General features: G+C 51.5%; 1 protein-coding gene across 1 annotated transcript; it reads left to right on the top strand.

The window, feature by feature from the left end:
• Positions 1-2,032: 2,032 nt before the first annotated feature.
• Positions 2,033-26,218, top strand: LOC133369053 (B-cadherin-like). Its single transcript, XM_061593905.1, has 16 exons — positions 2,033-2,322; positions 2,579-2,693; positions 10,503-10,723; positions 12,389-12,535; positions 12,835-12,990; positions 13,124-13,268; positions 14,465-14,640; positions 15,898-16,026; positions 16,473-16,658; positions 17,801-18,045; positions 18,960-19,102; positions 20,323-20,547; positions 21,002-21,220; positions 22,050-22,180; positions 23,599-23,745; positions 25,156-26,218. Exons 1-16 carry the CDS (start codon positions 2,269-2,271, stop codon positions 25,363-25,365), a joined length of 2,649 nt encoding a protein of 882 aa, XP_061449889.1. The 5' UTR covers positions 2,033-2,268; the 3' UTR covers positions 25,366-26,218.
• The last annotated feature ends 1,254 nt before the right edge of the window (positions 26,219-27,472 follow it).

Genomic DNA, 27,472 nt, shown 5'->3' on the forward strand with positions numbered 1-27,472 from the left:
TTAGTACCTGTTTTTAGCCTATTTACTGAAAAATTGATTCAAGAGTATTAATATTGAAGAAGAAATGCAAGTGTCCTTTCAAAAATATTTTTGGCATTATATATGGCTGTGGATGTGCTAGTATCTTTAGGGTTTTATGTCATGATGCCCAAGTTGTTTGGCCGCTTCTGAAGACACCACAGTAAGCAAATAGCCTTGACATGGCCCCGCTCTATGGCCCCGCTTCCCGGAGGCTCAGATGATGAGCCAAGCCTTGGTGCCGCCTCCTCTCCTGCAACTGTACATCGCTTTGATGGATCAGTTGGCTGAGCTACAAGGAGAGGCCCTGACGTGCCAGCGGTCTGCAAGGTGGACAGGCCAGTCCCTGTAAGCCAGCACTTGCCTCTCACTCGCACAGGGCTCCACCTTGGATCCCACAGAGGTACAGCAGCCCCTGCCAACCTGCCTGCTGGCTGAGGCCGACGGGAGTTGTAGTCCAAAGCATTTGGAGGACACAGGCCTGGCCTGAACGATGCCTCTTGGCCAGGGGCAAAGGAAGGCTTTGCTGGGGTTGGCCTCCCTAGGCCTGTTTTCACCCCAGGTGTGGGTGCTCACCTGGCACCCTACAAACCGGCCCTTGCAGATGTCCGTTCCCACAACCTTGGGGGCCTGGAGAGGTGAGGGCCAGGGCTTCCAGTGGAACATAAGGAGAACCTTTCTGGATCAGGCCGGATACAGGAGCAAGCCATGGCTTAGGGCCTCGCATGATGAAGGACCTCCAAACATGTTGGTGGTAACAAAGAAGTTTTATTATAATTGAAATGGCTTAAACAACCTTCCACACAAAATCCACCACCAAAATTTGCAACCCTGACTTCCCCGTCCCAATCCACACTCAGTCCCATCAACTTCCCTTCCAGGAAATCCGGGCTACTTCCATCATCCACAGGTTGCCCAATCTCATGGGAGACAATGGGAGCTAGCCTAGAGTCCCGTTCCACAACAGGTGTCATTTCCGCTAATCCTCTCCTTGCCACTCCCCCCCATCTTTGTTTATGGTGGGGGCCCCCGAATCTTGGCTTGGCTAAGGGCCTCAGCATGTCTTCATCTGGCGCTGCCAGTGGCCCACCTAGACCAGCATTCTGATCTCACAGTGGCCAGGCAAATGCCCCAGACGCGAAGCCCCCAAGCAAGACTTGAGTGCAACAGCCCTCTCTTGGGCTGTGCTTCCCAGCCACTGGCATTCAGAAGCATGCTGCCTCCGCTGTGGAAGGCCAACACAGCCATCATGGCTGCCCTCATTCTCCTCCGTGAACTTGTCTAATGCTCTCTTTCAAAGCCCTCCAAGTGGGTGGCCATCACTGCCTCTTGTGGGGCAAATTCCATAGGTTAACTATGTGCTGTGTGAAGAAGTGAGTGTTCTTGGAGGGAAGCCACTCGGCTTCAAGAGAGGGATTGAGTTGGTCTTTGAGGTTAGCCAGTGTTGGGGTGGCCAGCAGTGAGGCCCTGCGGAGAGTTGCAACAAGGAAGGGTGAAAAAGGCCCCCACCCACCTGGGGACTCAAAGGGCCGGGCAGACCAACAGCTGGACAGTGCAAGGGGAGCAGATTCGTGCAATCCCTCTTTAGGGGAGGCCTTCCCTGTGAAAGTGTTCTTTCCTTACTTGGGTTTTCAAAATGCAGCTTCCAGTTGGACCTTCTTTTTTTAAAAAAATTACAAAGTTAAAATCGAGAGATGGGGGGGTTCTGCGATGTAAAAAGGTGAAAGAAGCGTTTAAGGAGGTGCTAAAATGGAGGGGGGAGGGGAAAGGGGAAGTCTCCCTCCCTGCCCCAACCCGGGCCCTCGGCGCCCTCTACGTTGCCGTGTTCAGAAGGCGCAAAACTGCAGCACGGCCATAGACGGCGAGAGTGGGGCGGGTCTCTTGCCAGGGCCAGGAGCGCCGGAACTGCCCCAGGCCTCTTCCACAGCGCTTCGGACGCTCCCGGTGTTGCCTCTCCCGCTCCTTTTTGCAAAACCTGTGCAATGCCCCCGCCCCCCGGGGCCGAGGCGGTGGTCAAGGGGAGCCCCGCCCATGGAGCCTCACCTGGCGCAGCCGCGGCTTTAAAGACGGCTGGCGGGGCGGGCGGAGCCCGGCACGCAAAGCGAAGCAGGCAGGCGAGCGGTACGGGGGTCCTCCTTCGGCTGGAGTGGTGCCAACGCGAGGTGGGACGCGCCCGGAGTTACCGCTAGGCTTCTCGCTTCTGACGGCGGCGGCGCTTTTATTTCTGTTCCTGTCGCGGCGGCGGCTGCGATGGCTTCGCGGCGGAGTTGCCTTTACCCCCCCTTCCTCCTCGTCTTCCTCAAGGTGAGTGTCCGGCGAAGCGCGTTCCGCGACGGGCAGAGTCCGGGCTGGCATGCAGGCCCTTCGACTAGCAGCCGTCGAGAAAGAGAGCCGCGGGACACACGCCCCGAAAAAAGCCCAGTGTTCTATATTTGGAGAGGGGCTGCTCTGTCTCCGGGGGGCAGCAGTTAGGGTGCCCTTTTTCGATTCACAGGGGCAGGCAGGAGGGGTGTGGTGGGAGTTCAAGTGCCTGACCCTCCCTCCGTTTCCCCCCTCTCAGGTGGGGACTCTGCTAGGGGATCGGACGCCCCCTTGCCCCGCTGGCTTCACTTCGAAACGCTTCACTTTCGTGGTGCCCGACGGAGACCTGCCTCGGGGCCACGTTTTGGGCCAAGGTAAGAGGGAGAGGGGGAGGGAGAGGGAGGAGTGTTGCCTAATGGCTTGCCTAGCCCGCGAAGAGGGTTCGGCGCTTTCTGTTCGTGGGGGAGGGAGACGCGATCGGACGTGCTCGAGCGTCTGCCTGAAGCGAGCCCATCTCCGTGATGTCTGGGCGCTGTTGCTGCCATTCCGCTCTTTCTCCGGTTTCGCTTCCTTCCCTCCCCCTTGGTTCCCCCAGTTCCGATCCTGGTTTCCCTTTCGCTTCCCCGTGTAGTGCCGTTTCTTCGGGGCAGAGGATCGACCCGCTCGGGTGCCGGCCGAGCGCCGCGACGGCTCCGGTGATCGGCCGCCCCGGGCGCTGCTTTCCTTCTCCCTGGGATTAAAGCGACTCTCTTTCGCCTCTGACGCTGCAGAGGCTCCCGGGCCCGCCCCTTGGCAACCAGGCTATGTGCCCAGTAGTCCCCCATTCCGCTTTCTGAGAGCCTTCAGCGGGCTTGGCGAGCGCCCATCAGCATGGCTTCGGGCTCTGGGGTGGCCGCGCGCCCCTGACGCTCCTCTGCTGGCCTGGGCGCGGCTTCTTTGGCATCCCCAGGCGGGAGGGGGGGTCTTCGGCGGTGACCTGCAGGCGGTGTGTGCGTGCCTATTTGTTGCCCCCCCTGCGGCTGATGGGCCTTGATGGGTCACCCGGTTGGACCTGGCGGGGGGGGGCGGAGAGAGGCTTTGGCCAGGCCGAGCCACGTGCTCTCCCATCCCCCCCCCCGTGTTTGTGAAGCGGGGTGGGAGGCGGGGGCTGGACGGCTCCTCGCCAAGCTGCGCTGGAGGGGGTGGCTCTTAAACGGACAAAGGCGCTGGGATGGAATTCCAGGCAGGGAGCTGAGGCTGTGAGGCTGAGTCACCTCACGCTGTGGCCCTCATCGGCCAGCCCCTCTTCTAGCCCACGGCATAAGTTTGTGGCCTATTCCCCACCCCCCTCTTCCCAGTTCAGCTTTTTCTCAGTTCTGGGCAGCGCAGGCGCCACCCTCACCTCGACATGGCTGGGGGTGTTTGTGTGAAGCTTCAAATAAGGGCAGGCTGAAGGCATTCTGACATCTGAGGAAGAAAATCCAAAAGCTGTGTATCCTTGGTGGCAGCTAGTAGTAGTAGTAGTAGTAGTAATAATAATAATAATAATAATAATAATAAATGGGTTTCACTGTTTTCTGCGCTCCATTGGGAGCTCCAGCTCCATTGCCTGAAGCACTTGCAGCTCAGTTTGCTTCTTGGTAAGCGTTTTCAGTTGTGGGACAGAATGGATTGTGCTCTTTCTGTGGGGATTGTGGGTTAAAATTACTCCGATTATCTATTCCTATAATTCCTGTTTTTTCTCAGAGGAAGTTGGGGCAGCCACATCCGTCTTGCCCCCAGTTTACGCTTCTGAGAACCCTGTGAGGTAGGCTAGCCTGAGAGGGCGAGTGGCAGGCCCAGGGTCACCCAGGGAGCTTTGCAGCCGAAGGGGAATTTGCACCAGGCGTGCCTCGCTGGCACCCTTGAGTCTTGGCGCACAGGGCAGCTTTCCTCCCTTGTGCCAGCCCTGAAGGCCGGTCTCCCTGAGCCCTGCTTTAACTCCTACAGTGTGGAGGAGGCCCAGGTGAGCCCTTGCAGCCTGTGGGCCCACAGAACTGGGCTTGGCTGATGTCCCAAGTCTTCCAGCCTTCCCCATGTACCCCCCTGTTGGTGAGTGAGAGAACATGGGGGTGCCATGTTATTTTGGTGGGTGTTACCTCATTGCGTGATGAATCTCTGGCACCTGCTGTGTAAGCTCCCTTTCCGGGATACTGGTCCGGATGCCATGATTGCTGCTATGTCCCCTCATTCCTCCTCCTCCGTGTTCGCTGGGGTCTGCTCTCAAGACGATGCTGGGGGTGGGGGCTGGCCTGCTGGGTATCCTGATTGCCAGCAAATGTTGCTTTGTGAAACAGGGACATTGTGCTTGGAACAGAGGCCGGTCTGTCTGTCTCCTTCCTTGGTTGCCCCTGCCAGGAGGCAGGAATCCGCTTCACTGGACCAAACCTCTCCACCCACCCACCCCCGGTTGCAAGCCACCAGCTCTCCTCCCCATCCAGCATTTGTTCCACCTGACTTGGAACTGGGAATAAAGGGGGTGGGACGAGCGGTTAGAGAGAGTGGGGGCACGAGGCCTGCCCACCCGCCCTTGCTCAGCCAGACCTTTCAGTGTTTGAAAGTGACCTGTTCACCCAGCCTGCACAGAGAGAGTGTTGGCTTCCACCCAAAGCTCATTACAATCCTTACAATGCAGATGTTTGTGGGGGGTTGCCATTAGAAACTGGACTTCCTGCATTGTTGGGGGGGGAGTGGACGGCTGTACAACTCCAGTTTCCCATTCATGTAATCTCCACCTGATCTTACCTCTGAGTTCTTGACATGTAGGATTCTGAGCCAGCTCAGTGCCACAGCACGATGGGGAAATCCTGGCTCGCTAAATCTCTCTGGATTGGTCTGTGTTTCTCTGCTGCAGCAGGGAGATGATCCAAGTTGCACAGTATTGCGATTTCATTGCTTGTTGCTATTGGTAGTCCCTGGAATGTCGAGGAGCAGCAAGAAATTCTCAGCACCTAGAAGTGTCCTTTGCCCTCCAGAGTGCCGTGGATGAGGGCTGCGAAATAGGGCAGGAGTTCCAAGGTGTGACTTCAAGCCAGGGCTTTGCTATGGTGATGCAAAGCAACTATAGCTTTGGTTCATGTGCAGAGTGCATAGCTTTGGTTCATGTGCAGAGTGCATTTTAATTTCTGCTAAATAATTGCAGCATGTGTATTTGAGATTAAGGAGCAGGGCTGCCTGGCCTGGCCAGTGGGGCTATGATGGAGTCTGTGCATCTGTGATATGAAGAGATGCCTCTGTGTGTATTTGCACTGTGTAAAAAATCCTCTCAAACTGTTCTGGCAGTTGCAAATGGGTTGTCTGAAACTCCTGCAGCGTTTTCTCCCACACAGCAAAGCTTTTCTACTGATCCGGCCTAGGCTACTTGCATACCTTCCCCCTTGTGACCAGGAAGGGAGGTTCCCTATCCAATCTCAGCCCGGCTCTTCCTTGAATTTGCCTGGTGTGCACTGAGCTGCTCAGAGAGGGTTGAATTTGCTGCAGGTCCAGCCTGCAGCTCTGCATGCATCTTCTCACCTCCTGCACAGCTTGACCTTTGTAATGGAGGGGCCTTGAGATAAGAGCAGGGGGGAGGGGGGCTGCCTCAAATTCCTTGCGTGCTGGAGAAAGGGGAGGGGAGCGAGGTGGGGGCAGGGCTGCACTGGAAGCGCATTCCCCAATTACCTGCTGGGAAGGTGGGGCAAAAGCTGTTTGCCCTTCTAGGTGCAGAGAGAGCAGGGGCAGCTCTTGCACCATCTTCTCCTAGGCTCTTTGTGCCTCTTTCACTCCACAGGGGAACTACAGTGAGGCAGAACAGCCCCTGCCCCCCCCCCGTCACTTGGAGGGCTGGAATTGGAGCACCATTCCAGGGCGCAGTGAAATGTAAGAGGAGTTAATGGCCAACTTATTCACTCTTGTTGAGGGGTGACTAGTCTGGGATTAATTGCTCTAGTGGCTGTCCATGCATGCTTTCCCCAAGGCTGAATTGTGTGTTCAGGGACAGGTTGCAGTATATGAAGGGCCTCTTTCGGACTCTCTCTGGCCCTTGCTGTGTGCTCTTAAGAGGCACCCGTGGGGACTTCTGGTAGGCACGTGACTGTCCGTAAGGAGCCGCCTGGTGGGTGGGGGGATGCATGGCAACTGCTTTCTCCACCTCTGCTGTTGGCAACACCGCGGAAGGAAGGAAGGAACGGAGCGATTTCCAGTAATGGCACCACAGAGGGTTCTGCTAATGGCCGTGGGGCACTTCAGACTCCACTAAGCGATGAGAACTCAGCGATGGGCTGAGATGGCTTTGACCTCCAAACCTTTCCATGCCTGATGTGCGCAGAGTCAGAAGAAGCTGTTCTTTCCCAGTCTGAGTGCTGGTCCTTGTTCGAAAGGGGTCTTGTGCATTCATTTGCTGCACATCTGGCACGGCAGATCCCTGGGGTGGGAGGAGGATAGTGCAGGGGGAGTTTCCACAAACTTGCTGTGGGGACATAGGTCACATCCATACCATACATTTGAAGCTTCCCCCAAAGAATCCTGGGAACTGTGGCTTACCCCTCACAGAGTTACCGTTCCAAGCACCCTTAACAAACTACACTTCCCAGGATTCTTTGGGGGAAGCCATGTGCTTTCAATGCGGCCCTGGGCTCCTGCTGGAAGGGCGGGATAGAAATCAAATAAATGAGGTGGATGTGACTCAGACCACATTGCACCATAAAGCATTATTATACCCCTATAAACAGTCATGGTTTCCCCCCAAAGAATTCTGGGAACAGAGTTGTTAGATCTCTATACTCCTAATCAGAGCTTGGAAAAGTTACTTTTTTGAACTACAACTCCCATCAGCCCAATCCAGTGGCCATGCTGGTTGGGGCTGATGGGAGTTGTAGTTCAAAAAAGTAACTTTTCCAAGCTCTGCTCCTAATAGAGTTACAATTCCCAAAGTTCCCTGGGAAGAGAGATTAAACCACTCTGGGAATTGTTCCTCTGTGAGGAGAATAGAGGTATACCAACTCTCAGCACCGTTAACAAACTACAGTTCCCAGCATCCTTTGAGAGAAGCCATGACTGGTATAATAGTGCTTTATATGTATGGTGCAGAAGTGGCCCCCGTCCTCAGTGGGCAATGAGGCTTGGTTCTCCTGCATTTCAGAACCAGAATGGAGGCCTTCTGATACTTCCAAAGCAACAAAAGAGTCTTGTGGCGTTTTAAAAATGCCAGCAAATTTGTTACGGCGTACGTTTGCATGGAGCAGAGTCCTCTTGACCAGATGCATGGAGGTGCTACCCTGTACCTCCTGCATCTGATGAAGTGGACTCAAGTCCACAGATGCTTATGCCCTAAGGAATTGCCTGGCCTTTTAATGTGCTGCTGCAGCCTAGTCCACTGCTCCTCCTCCAGAATCTGGTACCTCTGTCCACGGGCCCCACATGCAACTGGAGATGGCATTGCGGTACAGAGCTGCTGCAGCTTCCCTGTGCTGGTGCAATGTTGTCACCAGGGCTGGCCCAAGACATTTTACTGCCTGAGGCAAAGGACAATCTTACTTCAACGAAGGCAGTGGGTCAGCATCTTCCACTGCACTTGAGGGCAGGAGGCTAGCTGCAAGGGGCAGATCACCTCAGCATCTGGTGCCTGAGGTGGCTGTTTCACTCTGCCTAAGGGTAGGGCTGGCCCCGGCTGCTGCCACTAGTGGTTTGGAAGTTCGCTTCCAGGATGTTATCTCTAAGTCCAGTAAATAAAGGTATTGTCTCACTCAGGGTCTCATTTCAGCCCTGGCTTTAGACACGCTCCCCAGTGAGTCATGACTCGTGAGCCCTTCTGCTCTTAGGAATCCTCTGCAGTGCCTCACAGTTGTTAAGCGTGGCTGCTAATTACGGCAGGCTTTTCACTCTCTCCCAACGGGTTATCAGCAACAGTGAGATGAGTATAATTCCAAAAAGCTGCTTACATGATGCTCTGGCTAATTGCTGTAAGGGATTCTCTTGATCAGAGTCATCCTAGCGCAGCCTTCGTTCGTCTGGGGTCTTCCAGAAGTTTTGGGGCTGCAATTCCCCTCAGCCCTAGCCAGCATGGCCAGCACTCAGGGTGGACTAGAGGTGGTGTCCAACAACCTTCAGCTTCCCGTCTCTGGATTATACAAACATTTGGCTTCAGTTGGTGGATCTCGGGAATCTAGTTAAAAAAAATGTTGATCCCACATGCCTGAAGCCTGTCCATCCCCACCATAAGAATCTGGTAACAAGGGAAGGATCTAATGCAGTTTTTTGCCCTCCAGATGTTTTGAACTCCCATCAGCCCCAGCCAGCACATCCGATGGGAGTTGTAGTCCCAAACATCTGGAGGGCACCAGGCTAGTAAAGGCTGCTCTAATGTGTGCGGCAGAGACAGGATCCAGTCCTTGAAAGGGCACGGAGCAACTTCTCTGCAACAGGCTACAAGACTCATCCTCCCTTTCTGTAACTGATTCATAAGCCACATTACTGGCAGCAGAGGCAACAAGGTGGCAGTGAAACGACTGAGGGCATTTCTGGGAAATCCCAGGTAGTGCATCACTTTTAAAATGTTGCCCACAGTTCCCTGGCGGGTGGGCAGGGCGTTCTTTCGCAGGATCCTGAGCCAAGGCCCCAAAGGCTCTCGCAGGAGTCTGTTCGAGATGCATTCTGGATGGCCTGTGCTCTTGCCAACAACTTCAGTGGGTCTGGAGGATTAGCTAGAGGGCTTCATAAAAGAATATGCCACCCTGGGCTCCTACTGGGAGGAAGGGTGGGGTATAAATCTAAGAAATAAAGAGATAATATGGAGGGGGGAGATGAATATTATTCTGGGGGGGCTTCCCACCCACATAATCCAGGGACAGTGAGGGGGGTGGCCTGGGGACAGTTTCAAGGGCCAGACAGGTCTGGAGAGCCACACTCGGCTTCTATGCCTGAGTTTCCTTTCCCCTGTGCTGTTTGGGGTAATGATAGGCCAAGTTCATTCCACATTTGTGCACGTGGACTTGCGCCCCAGAGCCTCCCTCACTCCTGTCTCATTGCAGTTTCTTAGACCCGGTACAGAGTGCATTCTCTTCTCCGATGGGCTGAACAGTCAGGCTTCAAAATGTGTCCGTATTGCTGAAAATGCTGCTACAATTCCCTGCCTGGTGGTGGTGGTTTTTCACCCCAGGTTTTTTTCCCCATCTCATGAGTTGCAGCTGGAATGTAAAATAAAGTCAGGGCAGGGAGCAAGATGGGCATTTTATTTTTATCTTTTTGTATTGGAAAAATCCAGGTAATTAGATGATGACAAGAGGCCTGCTATGTTGCAAGGTGGGGATTCGGCTCCGGAGACCAGTCAGCGTGATGGCCAGGCCCTAAGCAGCAGGGAAGTCCCTGGTGTATTTTATTTGCAAAGCGTTGGTGGGCTTCTGCTTCCAAGGCCAGACGGTGGGATCTATTTTGGCATGTACAGAGGGCTTGGCTCGTTGCTACATTAGTAAAGCTGAGCTCCCTAATCACTCTGGGCTTAGCCTGGATTTCTAATGCGGCTCTGGCCATGCTGTTAAAAGTTCCCCCTTGCCTTACTCCTGCTGTGTAAGCAATTCAAGTGCTCTTAGTGCCGGTGCATTAAAGGGTCTTCTCCCCCCCCCCCCAAGATGTTGTGTTGAATGCAACAGAGATATTTCAGCACTTCCTGGCTGATGTCTTATCAGGAGCACATTCCAGTCTCTCTCCTCCAAACTCTCAGTTGGGAAACCTGTTCACACATGTGCCGAGACAGGGCAAAGGTTGGTTGGCCAGCCCAGGTTAGGCTTAAATGTACTGCCTTCAAGTCGATCCCGACTTATGGCGACCCTATGAATAGGGTTTTCATGAGGCTGAGAGGCAGTGACTGGTCCAAGGTCACCCAGTGAGCTTCATGGCTATGTGGGGATTCGAACCCTGGTCTCCCAGGTCATAGTCCCATCAACATGGTTGTGCTGGCAGGGGCTGATGGCTACTGTCGACCTCCTTAACCACTACACCACACTGGCTCTCAGGTTAGGCTTAGGGGCGTCTAAATAGCTTGGACTGTGAGCTTGCAGCAGGAGACGGAATTAAATCTCCTCTAGGGGTAAGATTCTGTTCTCAATGTTTCTAAACAGAGCATTTGCATACAAGGCTAGGATCCAGGCCTTTGCTAACACTTCCTCCCCTCCCTCTCTCTCCCTCTCCAGTCCAGTTTGCAGACTGTCAGGGATGGAGGCAGGCTTCGTACACTACAGAGGATGCCAACTTCTGGGTACTGCCCAATGGCACGGTCCTGATGCAGCACCGCATGCAGCTCCATGGGCAGGAGGCGACCTTTGCTGTGCATGCTTGGGATTCCACGGGCACCAGATCCTCTTCAGCCTCGGTTACTGTGGTGGTGCAGAACAAAGGCCCTCCTTCTTCCCAGGTACAACTGCTGCACATACCAGTTGGCTGTGCCTCCGGGGAGCGCAGGTGGCAGGCGCCATAGCAACCTTTGTGCCTCAAGCGGCTGTTGCGGTGGAAACTATGCTAATGGGGCAGGCTGTTCCTCTGCAGGTGGGACTCACCTCTCTGAGGAGGGGTTCCTTTGCCACCAGGAGGGAGGCCTGCTTCCTGCTACAGAAATATCTCTGGGTTTCCCCGCAGCCTTTCTGCCCTGGCTTGTAACACAGTTGCTGCTGCGGGGAACTTCTTTCCAGTAAGGATCTGTAAATGGGGATGGGTGGGCGGGTGAGGGTCTTTACTTCTGGCTTGGCCACACTTCCGGTCCAGCCTTGGGGAAATTGCTTAACTTTCAGGAGGAGATATGCTTCAGTCTCCCAGGGACTGAGAGAACCTTGCTGTAAATGGCCTTTCCATCACCACTTTCGGTTCCACATAAAGCTAACATCTAGCCTGGGAAAATGCACAAATTGGCACTGAACAGTTGATTCTCTGTCTCTTCGGGGATCAAGAGAGCCTTGCTGCATGGATAGGAATTGGCACTGAAATGTAGATCGATCTTACTGTCTTATTGAGGTCTCTGTGGCATCAAATAAAAACTCCTAACAATTCTAGTCTTTAGGATGTTACCTTTTCAAATAAAGCCACTCCAGAATCTGGTCCTGGTTTGTAGTTGGGTTAAACTGTGGCTTCCTGGTTTGGAAGTAACAGGAAACTGTGGCTTGACAAACCCCAGACATTTTCCATTTTGGTACATGGTAGAAGGGGAAGAGGGGAGTGCTCAGGCACAATGCTAGTTCTTGGATCAATGAATCATGGTCAAATCCATTCTTCCCTGACTGGGTACCTCCTCATGTTTGGACCACAAATTCCCATTGGCCCACTAGGCCAGCTGGGGTTAGCGGGAGTTCCGGTCCAAACATCTGTGGGAGGGGGCAGGTTGGGAAAAGTTGGTTTAATCTCTTGACCTGAACTTTGGAGATCCAGCAGTTCTGCCAAAGCTGCCAGATGCTGCTTCCCGTCTGTTCTGTCAATGAAGGTGGGAAATTGAGGCCACCCTCATGTTGCCATAGCTTTAGCTGGACTGAGCGTCCTTTCATGCCTGGGGCACAATTTTCAGAATTTGGCTCCCTTGTGTGTGTTTTGCAGAGAACATTGTCCACGGTGGGTACTGACTCTCCAGTGGGGCATGTGGCTCAGATTAGAGTGGCACAGGGAATTCCCTCTTCAGCAGCCAAGGAGAGGATTGGCTGCACCAACAGCCGGGGGCAGATGCCACCACTGGACTAGTCTCGAAGCCTCTTGTGGTGACCAATGCTCATTGCTGGCCTTACAGCCTGTGGCCCTGAGAGACCCATGATCTGCCTTCTTTCCTTCTTGAAAGCTGGTGAATAGGATGAGGGTGCCTGTCAGTCGAGGCATCGTAACTGTCGCTCTTGTTCTGGCCCATTGATTTTGTCCAGCGCTGTGGTCCCTGCAGATGTTGCTGGACTCCACAACTCCCATCACCATCCCTGACAGTTGGCCATTCTGGCTGCTGGAGCTGATGGGAGTGAGAGTCCAACATGGGTCTAGAGAGTGGCTACTGGTTGGGGCAGGCTTCTGTTGTCCTTGTGGAGAACCCTAAAATCCTGAATCCTCCTTGCAGGAGGAGCCTGAGCTTGCCTCGCAAGCAGAGGTGCTGCGGTTTCCGCCGGCAAAGCCTGGTCTGAAGAGGCAGAAGAGGGAGTGGGTTATCCCTCCCATAAGAGTTCCTGAAAACGAGAGGGGCCCATTCCCCAAGCAGCTTGTTCAGGTATGGCAGAGCCCTGTGAGAATGCGTGTCAGTGAACCCTGCCCTGGAGGGCAGAAGAAGCTGCTGATTCCCAGGGTCTCTGCGCTTCACACTTCTCTGTAATATGTTGCTGGAGGCTGCCAGGAGCGCAACAGCCGGCGCCTGCTTTCTCCACCCAGCAACGATGGAGTCATGGGGAGATGGCTGAGCTTTTCTGGTGAAGAGAAACCTCTTCTCGGCATTCCTGAACCAGCGTCCCTTTTGGAAAGATGACATCTGCCTTGCTTGCAACAGCCTCTGCCTTTGTTTCCTTGCCTCAGATCAAATCCAGCCGGGAAAAAGAAACCAGGATCTTCTATAGCATCACTGGGCAGGGGGCCGATACTCCTCCTGAGGGAGTCTTCACCATTGAGAAAGAGACGGGCTGGATCAAAGTGACGGAGCCGCTGGACAGAGAGAAGATAGACAAGTACCACGTAAGGGAGCCCTTCCCCAGAGTGGGGGTCCCCTGCTGGGTTTAGCCTCTAGGCTGGGAGGATGCTCCTCCCATCAAATGACAGTGGGAGAAGCACAGGCGCCCTTTAAATGTGGACCTTCCTCTCCATATAGCTTTTATCCCATGCTGTGTCTGACAATGGCAAACCGGTGGAGGCGCCGATGGATATAATAGTCACCGTCACAGACCAAAATGACAACAAGCCCCAGTTTACCCAGGAAGTCTTCAGAGGGTCTGTCCTGGAAGGAGTGACACCGGGTAAGAAGGGAAGGGGAGGGGAGGTTGGAAGAGGGAGCAAACAGCATCATTCAGCCTGGGGGTGACACTATGCAAACTCTAGTAGGGGTTCACTTGAGGCTGCTCATACATAAGACCACCTGGTATAGCTTAACTATCATGTCATATTTGCAACCAGGCTGCAAAATTGATGGAGCTTCCCACTCTTTTTTAAATTAAAAAAAAAAAAAAATCTGATAGCAACACACTTATGCACTCAAAAACAACTGTTCTTGTAAGTGGAAACTACAATGCTGTTTATTCCAATAAATGAGAAAAAGTCCCCATCTTGATAAATAAAATCCAATTTCCGCTTTGCAAATGTGTGAATTCCATTAGCTTACTCATTTTGGCAAATGATGATATTTTCCTACATTAAGCCATGATATATAGTACATTTGGTTTGGACCATTTTCAGTGGATACAGAAGGGCAACGTGGAGATTCAGATGTGCTTTGGTTGATGATAGAATTGGGGGGGAGGGGTTGATTTGATAAGAGGCACCGTTGTTCCCTTTTGCTTTGAAGCAGACTTCTCAAACTTAGTTCTGTCCAGATCTGGTTGTACTAGAGCCGCCATCATCCTTGACCATTGGCCATGCTGGCTGGGGCAGATGGGACTTGGGGTCCAACAACATCTGGAGGCCGCCAAGATAGAGAAGGGTGCCCTAATGTCTTCGAAGTGCCGCTGTCCTTTTGTTTCCTGAAAAATAAACCCTGCTATGTATATGAATGCCATAGAGAGTAGCAGAGTTGTTGAAGGCTCATTGGTCACTCCCATCTCAGCCATTGACACTTCCCACATCAACAACCCTTGAAACAAATGTTCTGTAAAGGAGAAAGAGGCACGAAGACTGGCCCTGTCTTAAAGACAGCCTTCGCCACCTTGCTGCCCTCAAGATGTTGTGGACTACAACTCCCATCGGGAGGGCCTGATGGGAGCTGTAGTCCAAACCCCTGAAGGTTGGTGGAGGCTGGTCTAAGCTATGGGAGGACCGTTGTTGAGGAGCAGAGCACCTGTGCTGCAGGTGTGACGAGCCTCAAGAGGAAGCAGGCCTATGCTAGATGAACCTTTTTCGCTTGGCTTTGTATGAGGCAGCTTTGTATACTGGGCGTTATGTTCAACCTCTCCTCCCACCCTTTCTTTTCCACTCCTCCCCCTTTCCCCACTGAAATTAGGGACCTCTGTGATGCAGGTCACTGCTACTGATGCTGACGATGCCATTGAAACCTACAACGGGGTCATCGCTTACTCCATTGTAAGCCAAGTACCTGAGGTGCCCCATCAGCAGATGTTTGCCATCAACAGGACATCTGGAGTCATCAGTGTGCTTGCCAGTGGCCTGGACCGAGAGGTGAAAAGGCCAGGGCTGGGGAAAGGGAAGTCACTTTACGTGTAGAGAACTGATAATCGAACAAAACTGCCTGGAGGAAAAGTAGCCCCGTAATAAACAAAACACACAGCACGTGGGTAATAAGCTGTGGAATGTGCTCCCACAAGAGGTAGCGATGGCCTCCAGCTTAGGAGGATAAGGCTCCCAGTGGTCGTGTTCTGCCTCCACCGCCGGAAGCAGTGTGCCTTGGACCCAGTTGCTGAGAGTCGAGGTGGGGAGAGAGAGCTGCTGTTGCACTCGGGGCCTCGTCTTGCACTTCCCCAAAGGCATCTGGCTGGCCACTGTGAGAAGAGGCTGCTGGATTTGATGGGCCTCCTTTGGCTTGATCCAGCAGCTGGGCTCTTCTTTTCTGAAGTAAACAGAACTGGAGCTAAGATAATTTAGCTCCTAAATAATTTGAGCACTAACTCTCTTCTCAAGCCTGAGGAGTTGCTCCTCTCTGGGGACTTCTAGAGCTGCAGCATGGATTCATCGTCAAGTACCCTAGAGGCCTAGCAGGGGCCCAAAGAAGTCCACTTTGCTACTCCCGGAATTGACAGAAATCCAGGCGGGAGATGTGATTTCGTTTTCAGATCTCTCTGCTTATGTGTCAAAGATGTATCACTGAACACTAAAGTCAGGATCATTCAGACCATGATATTCCCAATCTCTGTGTATGGATGTGAAAGTTGGACAGTGAAAAAGAGGATAGGAGAAAAATAAACTCATTTGAAATGTGGTGTTGGAGGAGAGCTTTGTGCATACCATGGACTGCGAAAAAGACAAATAATTGGGTGTTAGAACAAATTAAACCAGAACTAACTCTAGAAGGTAAAATGATGAAACTGAGGTTATCATACTTTGGAAACATCATGAGAACACATGATTCACTAGAAAAGACAATAATGCTGGGAAAAACAGAAGGGAGTAGAAAAAGAGGAAGACCAAAGAAGAGGTGGGTTGATTCCCTAAAGGGAGCCACAGACCTGAACTTACAAGATCTGAACAGGGTGGTTCATGACAGATGCTCTTGGAGGTCGCTGATTCATAGGGTCGCCATAAGTCATGATCGACTTGAAGGCACAGAGCAACAGCAACAACCAGTGCTTATGTGTGGGTGAAAACGTCTGCAGTGAGTGGGTGGCCACAGAGTTAAAGGGGGAAGAGAGGTCCACCTGTACTTACTGGGGCCTTTGTCAGCCCATCTCGAATTCTAACTGGAATGCTTGCCTCTTCCAGAGAGTGAGTGAATACACGCTGACCCTACAAGCAGCTGACTTGGACGGGGAGGGATTAACCGGCATGGCATTAGCAGTGATAGAAATCGGGGATGCAAATGACAACGCACCCGAGTTCAAAGAGCAAATGGTAACGATCTTTCATTCTTTGGCACAACTTCTGGGGTGAGAGGGAGGCGCAGCTGCCTGTGCAAATGTCCAGTGGGGTATCTAGAGAGGGGTCAGCCAACACTGTAGCTCTTGTGAACACTTCAAATGCTGTACTTGTGGTATAGACAGCAGTTGGTGGTAGGAGCCCTCCTCCTGGTTGCAAGCTGCCCTTTGGCTTGTGTGGGACCAATATCTGGTAGGGCAGGTATTTTCCCCAAAGCCTGGCAGGATAGGAATGCCCGCTGACTGCCCCAGTAACCCCAGAGAGGGGCTGATGGCTGCTGCAGATGAGGCCATTGGGAGGCAGAAGGGACTGGGGAGGGATGGGTGGCTTTCTGTAGTGCCTGCACAACAGGGCTGTGCTCTGCCAGGGGAAAGGAGCGTTTCCTATCCATGCATCTAATTGGGTGGCTCTGCCTCTCTCAGTACTCGGCGGAGGTACCAGAGAATGCGGTGGGGCTGGAGGTGGTGAGGCTGGCTGTGACAGACAAGGACCAGGTGGGCTCTCCAGCATGGGTCGCCAAATACACCATCGTGCAAGGCAACGAAGGGAATTTCTTCACCATATCAACTGATCCAGAGACCAACGAAGGCATCCTGAAAACGGCCAAAGTATGTGTTGGGCTGTGTTTGCTTCAGATGTGCTGCTTCAGAAACATTTGTTAGGATGTACTCCTAAAATAAGAAAGCAGCCAGCAGAATGCAGGGCTGGCATTAACAAACAAACAAAAAAATCATCAAACTTTCCAATTACTTATTTTTATTTTATTTAGAAAATTTATAAACTCTTTGCTCTCAGAACAAACTAAATCTCCAGGCAGGATAGACATACAATTAAGCATGGCTAAAATACACAAACCAATTAAAAACAAGTTTGTATAAAACCATAAAAAAGATCAAATCAATAGAACAAATGTAAGAAACACGTGTGTCTAGATATGCGTGCTGAAACAAACTTTCAGGAGGCATCTCAAAGTGTATAGTGAAGGTGCCTGCCTAATGTCAATAGGCAGGGAGTTCCAAAGTGCAGGTGCTGCATTGCTAAAGGAATGACTCCTTGAAAATGTGGAACAAATATTGTGTGACTCTTGTAGAAGTGCAGATTCCACAGATTAATGTAGTTGAATAGGCACATAGGGCGCAAGACAGTCCCCAAGTAAATTGGTCCCAAACTGTCAAGCGATTACTATACCAACAGCAACCAGCATATCAATATACCATTCAGAAAACAGCAGTTTTAGGATGGAGAACTGGTATAAATATACTGAGCTTCCTTAATTTATACTGATTAACTTTGGACAGTGGCTTTTGGGAAAGAATGATTGGGTTATGTGAATAGTTAAGGGTGTTACTACACTCAGTTTCAAATCCTTCAGTAGTGTGGTCTGTGCATTTAATCTGACATGAGGACTAGGAAGCCAGGCTACTTAGAGAGCAGTTGCAGGAATGCTGTAGCCTACCCTTTGCCAACCTGGTGCTCTCCAGATATTTTGGCTATTAACTCCCATCATCTCCAGCCAGGGCACTTGGAGGGTACCAGGTTTGCAAAACCTGCTGCAGCTTATAACTCACGTCATTGCAATAAGGTAGTTTGCTAAGCCCCTTCCCAACCAGGGACCCACAGGGAGTGGGGAGCAAATGCCCGTCCCTCTGGCTCACCACAATGGCTGCTGCAGGCCTTTGGTGTTGCTCTCCTCTGCTGCTTCCATCGCAGCCACGCCAATTCCGTCTGCCTGGTGTCTTCCCTTCTGCAGGGCTTGGACTTTGAAGCGAAGGAACAGGTCCTGTTGCAGGTGGCTGTCACCAACCAGGTCCCCTTTGTGGTGAAGCTGCCAACCTCCACGGCAACCGTGTCTGTCAACGTGAAGGATGTGAACGAGGCGCCAGTCTTTGTGCCTCCAGTCCGGAAGGCAGAAGTCTCCGAGGACATCCCAATAGGGCAGAAAGTCACTGCGTACACAGCGCAAGACCCAGATAAGATGCAATCCCAGAAACTCAAGTAAGCCATTGTGTGTGTTAGGTGGCTGGGAGTCAGACCTCGGGGTGGGTGACGTGAAAGACTTGCAGCGTTGGCTTAATGGCTCGATGAGAGGTGGATGGAGATTGATGGGGCTGATAGCTTCTAGTGAGTGCAGTGCCATTCACTGGGCTTTGTTGATGCAAAACATCTCCACCTTCTGGGAACAGGTTGCCCTTCGACATTCAGTGGCTACGTCTTAATAAACGGATGCCAGGATGCTTTAAAGTAAGGGCTGGGAATGCAGCGAAGGTAAAATGATACCTCTTAATGGAGCAGCTCAGGTTGGTGTCAAGAATATGCAAGCGTCGCAGAATATAAGGGGAACTGAAGAGTTCTGCAGTCTTGAGTTTCACAGCAAGCAGGCAGCCCCTCAAGATCAATAGAAGCTGGTAGAATAAGATTGTGTTTTATCTCCTTTGAGTTCAGTGCAGCATGCTGATGGCCTGGCCTGGCCTGGCCTGGCCTGGCCTGGCCTGGCCTGGCCTAGAGAGGAGATTAAAGGCAGAATAAATTGCATCTTGAAAGACCAAGGCAGTGGCAGTTCCTCTCTACCTGGCACACTCATGCACTGTGTCAAAATGCTAGGAAAACAGGTGCATGCAAAACAAGAAATGTAAATGTTTTAGATGGGTAAAATCCTTGTGCCAATTGGAAAGCTGAGATATCGGGAAGGGGAGAAGCCTCTGACATGCTAACCCTTCCCAAGCAGTTCTTGAGAAAGAAGAGCAAGGAACCAGTTTCTCCACCTGGGTCCTGAGACGGCACAGTCCTACCAGAGCTGTAGCGAGCTCTGTGTGCGCGCGTATCAGACCCACAGCAGAAATGTTAAAAGGTCTTGTAACACTTCCCTCCTTTTCTGGCTCCTTGCAAATCAATGCCATCTGTCCTGCTAGGTACTCCATTGGGAATGACCCGGCTGGCTGGCTGGCCATCCACCCTGAAAACGGCATCATCACAACCAAGGGCCACCTCGACCGGGAGTCCCGCTTTGTCCAGAACAGCACCTATATGGCCATCGTGCTGGTGGTGGATGATGGTAGGAGCTGAGTGGCAGGGAAGTGGGGGCAGCCGAAGAGATGAGTCTGGGTCGCCGTCCCTTTGGGGTGGGGGTGGGGGAATCAAAAGGCTCTTTGTTGGCTTGGAAAACAGCCGCCTGATGGCAGCCCGTGTGAGGGCAGCACATGGCTGTAGTGCTGCACCTCCCCATGGGCTGCCACGAGAAACCACATCCCAGACTTGACTGTTTATTGGGCTGGAGGGGGGGTGCATGTCCAGCCTTCTGAAGACGCGGATCAGGGTGCCCTGACAGCTTTCTGCCGGCTGCGTCTATGATGGGAGCAAGATGTCAGTCTCTTCCGCAGCCAGAGTGATGGCAAAAGGACAAGTGGGGGGGGGAGAGAGGAGAATGTTAGTATACAAATTACCTGGGACACTTCTGCCTTGCCTTCCTTCCTCACCCACTTTATATCCCTCTCTTGGGAAGGACAGTGTGCAAAGACGCACTTGGATATCGTATGCACAGTGTCACAGCCCTAACTCTTGCTATGCAAAAGTCTCATGTTCGGTGCTTAAAAAAAAAAAAGTAGGCTAATACGCCAATGCTGGTGTGTTGGCTTCTCATCCTGCATGTATTTTGAACAGTGTTTAATGCTCTTCAAAAACCAAAGCAAATGGATCATCTAAGCCATGGCACTTTGTGCATCAATCTTTAAGGAAGCATATACTTGACTTGACATACTTAAGTATGTTTTACTTCAAGAAATTACACACGGCATAGATCTTCAGAATAAATCACATTTATTTATTTATTATTTGATTTCTATCCCGCCCTTCCTCCCGGCAGGAGCACATTAATGCAAATGGTGGGCACAAACCTGAATTCCACTGCATATGTCCTCATTTCTTGCCTTCTGAACTTGCTATTTGTATTTGGGAAGATTTTGGACTCTCTGATTTGCAAAGAGCAGCCTTGCAGTGGGGGGCAAAGTGGAGGAGGCCATGAGTGAGGGATATGTAACTATACAGGACCCAGAAGCTCCACCCTTTGGCCAGTAGACCTTTAGGGAGACATTGCCTGCCTTTATCCAGACTGATCCCTGTAACCTTATCGACTGGAAAAAGTTCTGAACTTTGTGAATATAAATGAAGGCTGGGCTCCAGAATTGTGCCTGGGAAGACACGGCAAATGAATCCCAGCCTTGCCTCTTGGTCATCTCTGTGCTCTGTTTCTGAAGCCTCCTTCCTCCTCCAAAACAGGGACCCCTCCAGCTACTGGGACGGGCACCCTCATGCTTACCTTGCTGGATGTGAACGACAACGGCCCTGAACCTGACCGGTGGGAGATCACTGTCTGCAACAGCAAGCCCATCCCCCAAATGTTGCGCATCCTGGACAAGGACCTTCCCCCCAACACCTCCCCATTCCGTGCAGAGCTCCTCCATGACCCTGATGAAAACTGGGCCGTAGAGATGGACAGCAAAGGTGGGGTGGAGGCATGTAGGGATGGGGGTGCCCCCTGGAATAGCTCTCTGACCTATGCCAGAGCAGGAATCTTTGCCCCTGTGCCAGCAGTGCAGTCCTTTCCTCCTTCCCACTTTTCCGGCAGGGGCTTATCCCCTCTGGGGCATAGAGACATCCCAGGGAAGCCAATTGCCTTGGGGCAGGCTCCCCTCTCTCCCAGTCCCCCTTGCAATACTTTTTCCCAAGGCAGTCAAGTTGGGTAAGTGCCTGTGCTGCGTACACAAGGACAAACAGCCACTGTTCCTTTATAGCAGGGGCAGTTGGGGGAAACTCATTAGCTTGGTATTAGAGTGCTTTCAGTAGCCATAATCCATTTGATGGCAGGGGGGAGAGGAAGAGATCACCTCTAAGTCCCTCCTGGCCCTGGCTGAGTTCCTGCTTTCATTGTGCTGATGCCCTGGTCGTTCTTTTGCAGGGGAAACGGCAATCTTGAACCTGATGCAGCCCTTGAAGCAAGAGACCTACAAAGTTTACCTCCAGCTCTTTGACAACAAGAACATGGACCGGCTGACGGTCCTCACTGCAACCGTCTGTGAATGTGAGGGGCAGGTGGACCAGTGCCCAGAGAAGCGGCTGCCCTTCATTGGGGCTCCCATCATCTTGGCCATCTTGGGGGCCATTTTGGCTGTGCTGAGTGAGTGTGCAAGTTGCTGGCCTTCCACTTCTAGAAGGGGGGGAGGGGAGCTAAAATATGGGGTGCATGAACAGCCAGGTCAACTCGTTTTCTGAGCGACATTTCCTGACAACAGGGCACTGTGTTGCAAACAAGACGGAGATGCAGAAGCAAGCATGGTGAGAGAGAAGCCAGGTGGGGAGGGGCATAGAGGTCTCTCCAAGACTTAATCCCTGGAAGTGGCTTTTAACTGATTTGTTGTCATAAACTGACATGCTTTCCCCCACTCCCCTCCCAAACTTACAACAGTAAGGACTAGAAGCATGACCTTTTTTTCTCCTATGAAAATTAAAACTCTGATCTTTTGGATTCTCCACTACATACCACATTCAGTGCTGTAGAGACTCCTAGACGTGCCCCTATGGTTAGTGACAGTGGGCTGAGGCAAGGGAAATTTCGCGACTTGTAGGTGTCTTGATTGCATGCCTATCCCACTCTTTTCCCAGAAGGAGCCCAGGGCAGTATTGCGCTGAATGCCGTCTGCCACGTAGAATCAGGCCAAGGGGGAAGCGTTTGCCCGTAGGTAGGACAGGTCAGGCAGCTAGAAGCACAGGAAGCAGAGTCAGGCCACTGGTCCATCTAGCTTAGCATTGCCTGCACTGACTGGCAGCAGCCCTTCAGGATTTCAGGCAGGGGTCTCTGCCAGCCCTACTTGGAGGTGCTGCTGGGCGTTGAAGCTGGGACCTTCGGCATGGTGGGAAGCAGGCGATCCGCCCCTGAGCTGCGTCCTCCAGCAGAGGTCCTTGCTGCGATGCACACTGAGTCTTGCCCCCTTTCTGCTGCCTCCCAGTGCTGCTGCTGCTGCTGCTGCTCTTCGTGAGGAAGAGGAAGGTGGTGAAGGAGCCCTTGCTGCTCCCAGAAGAAGACACCCGGGACAGCATTTTCTACTATGGCGAAGAGGGAGGTGGCGAGGAGGACCAGGTGGGTGCCTGCTGGGCCTCCTGCACAGGATGCGCTGCCACTTAGCCCAGGGTGGGTCAGGGGTCATGGCCTGGAGGGGGGACTTGTCTCCACCATTGCCAGGTTTCTTCTCCATCTTGTTCAGCTACCTCAGACTTGCCCACAGCCAGAAACAAAATGGGCCAAGGAGAAGCGCCCCGTTACCTTCCCCTCGCCTGGATTCATGTAGCAAAAGCAATTTACTTGAGAGCCTTAATCACTGTGACATAACCAGTGTGGAGCAGTGGTTAGAGTGCTGGATTGGGACCTGGGAGACCAGGGTTCGAATCCCCACTCAGCCATGGAGGCCGCTCACTGGGTGACCTTAGGCCAGTCAGTCTCTCAGCCTAGCCTACCTCACTGGATTGTTGTGAGGATAAAATTGGGAGTGAAGAGACCCTTGTACGCCACCTTGAGCTCCTTGGAGGAGAGGTGGGATACAAATGTTAATTATAAGTAAAATAAATTAAAATACCAGTGGTGCTGGTTGACCTTTGAAGTCAGATGGGAGAGTTCTTGCCTTGCCTTGCAGTGTTTGATGCTGGCTGGTCGGCTTGCAGAACAAAGTATATTAAGATTGGTTATAAAGCAAACTCCTTTGCTCTGCTCAGTAGCCTGGACTGTTTCCTTGTAAACCTGGGAGTAGCTTTGGTTTCCTCTGAGCTTAATTTGGTCCATGGCCCTAATGTTTTGTCTTTAGGGGTGTGACAGGGCCCAGGCCCCTCTTTCAACCTTCTGCCTCTCTGGCTTAACTGCTGCAGTGGGATTGGGATGGAAGGAGAGGAGAGCTGGAACTCAGGTTTGGGACGGATGGAGGGATCCATAGCTGTATGCCAAACGCTTTGGCTGGAGGAGAGCAAAAGAGAGAGGGCCCACCCGCACCATACATTAAAAGGGCTATTAAACAGTAATGGCTTCCCCCAAAGCATCCTGGGAACTGTAGTTTGTTAAGGGTGCTGATAGGAGACTCCTATTCCCCTCATAGAGCTACAGTTCCCAGAGTTCCCTGGGAAGAGCGGTGGACTGTTAAGTGGTGCCTGTAAATTTTGTTTCATACCATGTTCTACGAATGCTAGAAACTTACTCTTTTAAAAAAAGAAAGCTGGGCATCTGGGGATTATCCAGAGAGGGGCAGCTGCCCCAGCCCCCATAAGATGCCCATGACTTCAGCTGAGAAATAGCCCTGGCCCCCTTCCGGATTGACTTGCCTGTTGTTTGCACCGTGCTGTGGCCTAAACTAAGGAGGCTGGTGGACAAACAGCCCTGCCTTGCAACAGAGTCCAGCATCGCTTTGGATAGCCACAGCTCTTTCACCGTGTTGTATTCTGCGAGGTTCATACCTTGAGCATCAGCCTCAACTGTCTTCTCTCTTCCGCAACCCCCCTCCCTCAATCCGAAAGGACTATGACCTCAGCCAGCTGCACAGAGGCCTGGATGCTCGTCCAGAAGTCATCCTCAGGAATGATGTCGTGCCCACCCTTCTGCCAGCTCCACAGTACCGCCCGCGCCCGGCAAACCCGGATGAAATTGGCAACTTCATCCACGAGGTGAGGTTGGGGGAGGAGGAGGAGATGTGTGCTGGAAGGGAAGACGGGGGGTTCTAGAACACTGGTAGGGAATCTGGTGCCTTCCAGATGTTGTTGGATTCAACTCCCAACAGCTCTGGCCAGCATGGCCAATGGTCAGGGATGATGGGCTCTGAATTTGGGACCCCTGCCATGCTCATAGAAGGAAGAGATCTGCCTCTGATTTTACACCCCCACCTCTCTCGCAGCACGTAGCTCGTCAGGAAATAACTAAAGGTTGTCTGTTGTTCCAGACGGCAGTGTTTATTTCTTAGAGAGCTACAGTTTGGAGACAAGTTGTGTTGGATGGCTGACATTTTCCTCAGCAGTAAAATGTGAAATGCCTCTCAATGCTCACTGACAGGGTCGGCTATTCTGTACAGCTGAGACTCTTGAATATAAAAGACTAGGTTATCTCAAAGATGGTACAAACATGGAACATCACAGGCTAGTTGGGCAACCTTTTAACAGCAGCCCAAATTTTAATTGCCTCAAAGTGGGGCATTCATCTAGTGCAACTTCTGGATTTTTTTTTAAACTATAGTTAAATTTGGTTTGACATTTGGCTAGAATGACCAAAGTTACCAAAATTATATGTTGTAAACCGCCCAGAGAGCTTCGGCTATGGGGCGGTATACAAATGTAATAAATAAATAAATATGTTTGAGAGAGGGAAGATTGCAAAACAATGGTCACCACTAACTTTACTGAGAGTCCTATAAAAGTATACGGTGGATATCAATAGGTTTGGAGTACTTTTGCTGCCTATGTAGTTATTATTTATATTATATTGAAGGTCAGGAGTTTCTTTCCATTAAGAAAATACAGAAGGGAAATAAAACATGATTTTGCGTGAGATTATTGGAGTTACAGGGAATATTGTCTTGTCTGTTTTATATATTATATGCATTTATGTAGCATTTTTGTTTATATTAAAAATGTTGAATCTTTGTGGCAAGTTGGTACGGACAAGTGTCTGTGCCAGAAGGCCACAGGTTCCCCAGTTTTGAGGCAGATGTGGGGAGCCTCTGGCTTTGCTCCAGAAGTTGCTGGACTACAACTTTCATCATCCCAGGCCATGCTTGCTGCTGCTGATTTATTTATTATTTGATTTATTATTTGATTTATTATTTGATTTATTATTTGATTTATATCCCACCCTTCCTCCTAGCAGGAGCCCAGGGTGGCAATGGGAGTTGGCTGATGGGAATTGTAGTTTAGCAACTTCTGGAGGAAGGCCACAGTTTCTCATGCCTTAAGGCAATGGTTGCAAAACTGGTCTTTGCTCCAGAGTGCATAGATCACCTGGGTATTTGCAAGCATCTCCTGGGCTATGATGCCCTCTTCTTGTTTGAGGGCTGATGGCCAACTCTACCTCCCTTGCTCCTGCAGAACTTGAAAGCGGCCGATATGGACCCCACAGCGCCTCCCTATGACTCCCTGCTGGTTTTTGATTATGAGGGCAGTGGCTCGGAGGCGCCCTCCCTCAGCTCCCTGAACTCATCCAGCTCTGATCAGGACCAAGATTATGATTACTTGAACGACTGGGGCAGTCGCTTTAAGAAGCTGGCGGACATGTATGGTGGGGGTGCAGACGACTAAGGGTGATGGATGGATCTTTGCAGCCCACAGGCCAAGTGGTCCTGGCTGGCTTTCACCCCTGCAATTTGGGGATCTCTGTAAGAACCACACACCCCTCTTTTCTCGGCAAGGCCTCCCTTGCATCGCAATGGCTCCTGTCCATACGCCAAATATTCTCCATCTCCTTCTCAGGTCCCTGGTGTCAGAAGGGGCTGTGGAAACCTCCGAGGCCCTGAGAAGGCGATCCTTCTTGAAGGCCGTTTTGGAGGAAGGCCTTGATCCGGCAGGCTGCTGCCAGAGCATTGCACTCCCTCTGATTTCACAGGCTGCCTCCATGAATGTGCCTATGAAGGCTTTCTAGCCAGACAAGCATTGCTGTTATGTTGCCTGCCTGCGTGCCTCTTTCACGAAGGCACCGTCCTTCACCAAGGGACCTGTGGGCATTCAGGGAGAACCACATTCTGTGCTGATTCCAGAGGTCAGAAGATGCCTTGTTCTTCCTGTTGGGGCTGGTTTGTGTCCCGCCTATCCTCATTTGGCGCTTCTGTATGAGATGCAAGGATGGACTCTGATGGGGCAGCTGGGATGCCTGGCAGAGGATGTAGTCAGTATGTGTGAGCTGCAGAGTAACAGTTCTGCCCAGGCTTCTCCAGTCAGCTGGGTGCCTGCCCTCCACTTGGTCAGCCCCAAAAGTGCCAGCAGCCCCCTGGAAACACTTTTTTTTAATGCTGCCTTTTAAAATATTAATAGGTGTATCCTAAGTGTTCCATAGGTCAGTTCTTTTCTACTGTTATGTATAAAATAGACTTGATGATGAGCTAAAGCACTGGACAATCAGGGTGTAAAGTTTTAATAAAGGAATTTCTTTTTTAAACCTGGGTGTTTTTCACTGAGCCTGTCTTTAAGGTAGGGCATGGCGGAGCAGCAGAATTGCTTGCGGATGGCGAGGGCCACCAGAGCCCATCCTGAACGGGAAAAAGAAAGGCATCTAGAAGAACTAAAGTCACCCAGAACTCCTCTTGATCCAGCCCTCAAAGCCATCCTGCTTGCTAGGGCACCTCTCTGTTCCTTTGTAACCAGCTCCTGCAGCCCACCCTCGCGTTGGCCTAAGGCTGGCATTTATTATGTTTTATTTAACAAAATCTATATACCACTTGATTATAAGAAATCTCCAAGCAGTTTAGAAGAGACGTTAAAATGATCAGTAATAACAGTTAAAATAATTAGAAACATTAATTAAAACAGCATATTTTTATTTTACTTGGCCCACTTGTATAAAAAGTTTTTGTCACATTGCACCGTAAGTATTTATTTATTTAAAATATTTCTATCCCGCCCTTCTACCCTGTAACGGGGCAGTCAGGGCGGCTTACAAAAATAAAATCAAACATGTACATAATAAAATTGTAATCAGTAAAATCAAAAACATTAAAATACGTAAAATACAATAAATAAAACAAAACTGGCCAATATCTGGCTTCCCCGCTGTGTTCTGTCCTACAAGGGCAGAGAAAACAGCTTAGCTGTTCCATACTGCCCTCCAGCCTGCTGTGATTCAACGCCTGTTACTTTCTTTAAAATCCCGACTGGCTCTGCAGGCAACCAGCAGGGAGCAGGATTGGGCTTAGTTGTCAGGGAAGAGATGTGCCAGTCTTGTGCATGTGGCTGCATAAATTGTTCTTAGAGGACCTGCCCTGCTGCCCAGAGTCTGGATAAGGCAGAAGAGGAGAGCCTGGCTGCAGCTGGGTTAGGTCAAAGGAAGCCCATCTACTCCAGCATCCTGTTCTGACGGGGGCCAGCCAGATGCCCGTTTTGGGAAGCCCGCAAGCAGGACCTGAGCACAAGAGCACTCTTGACTCCCAGCAGCTGGCTTTCAGAAGCATACTTGCAGAAGGATCCAGCAACAGCCCAGGCGTGTTGCACCCTGCAGAGCAGCAGGAAGCTTCAGGAAGGGTCGTGGCAGAGCCCCTGCTTTGCACACAGGAGGTCCCTGGTTCAAGTCCCAACATCTCCAGGTAAGGGCTAGCAGAGACACGTGTGAATTCCTGGAGAGCTGCTGCCAGTCAGTGTTGACAATACTGAGATGGATGGACCGTTAGCCTGACTCTATATAAGGCAGCTTTCTAGA

The sequence above is a fragment of the Rhineura floridana genome, chromosome 13 (assembly GCF_030035675.1).
Source record: "Rhineura floridana isolate rRhiFlo1 chromosome 13, rRhiFlo1.hap2, whole genome shotgun sequence".
NCBI classification, from domain to species: Eukaryota; Metazoa; Chordata; class Lepidosauria; order Squamata; family Rhineuridae; genus Rhineura; species Rhineura floridana.

Excerpts from the sequence above, each read along its gene's own strand:
- LOC133369053 (XM_061593905.1), top strand. The coding sequence starts at position 2,269 with ATGGCTTCGCGGCGGAGTTGCCTTTACCCCCCCTTCCTCCTCGTCTTC. Across the intron at positions 21,221-22,049 it reads GGCCATTTTGGCTGTGCTGA|TGCTGCTGCTGCTGCTGCTG; the intron begins GTGAGTGTGCAA and ends GCTGCCTCCCAG. Across the intron at positions 22,181-23,598 it reads GAGGTGGCGAGGAGGACCAG|GACTATGACCTCAGCCAGCT; the intron begins GTGGGTGCCTGC and ends TCAATCCGAAAG.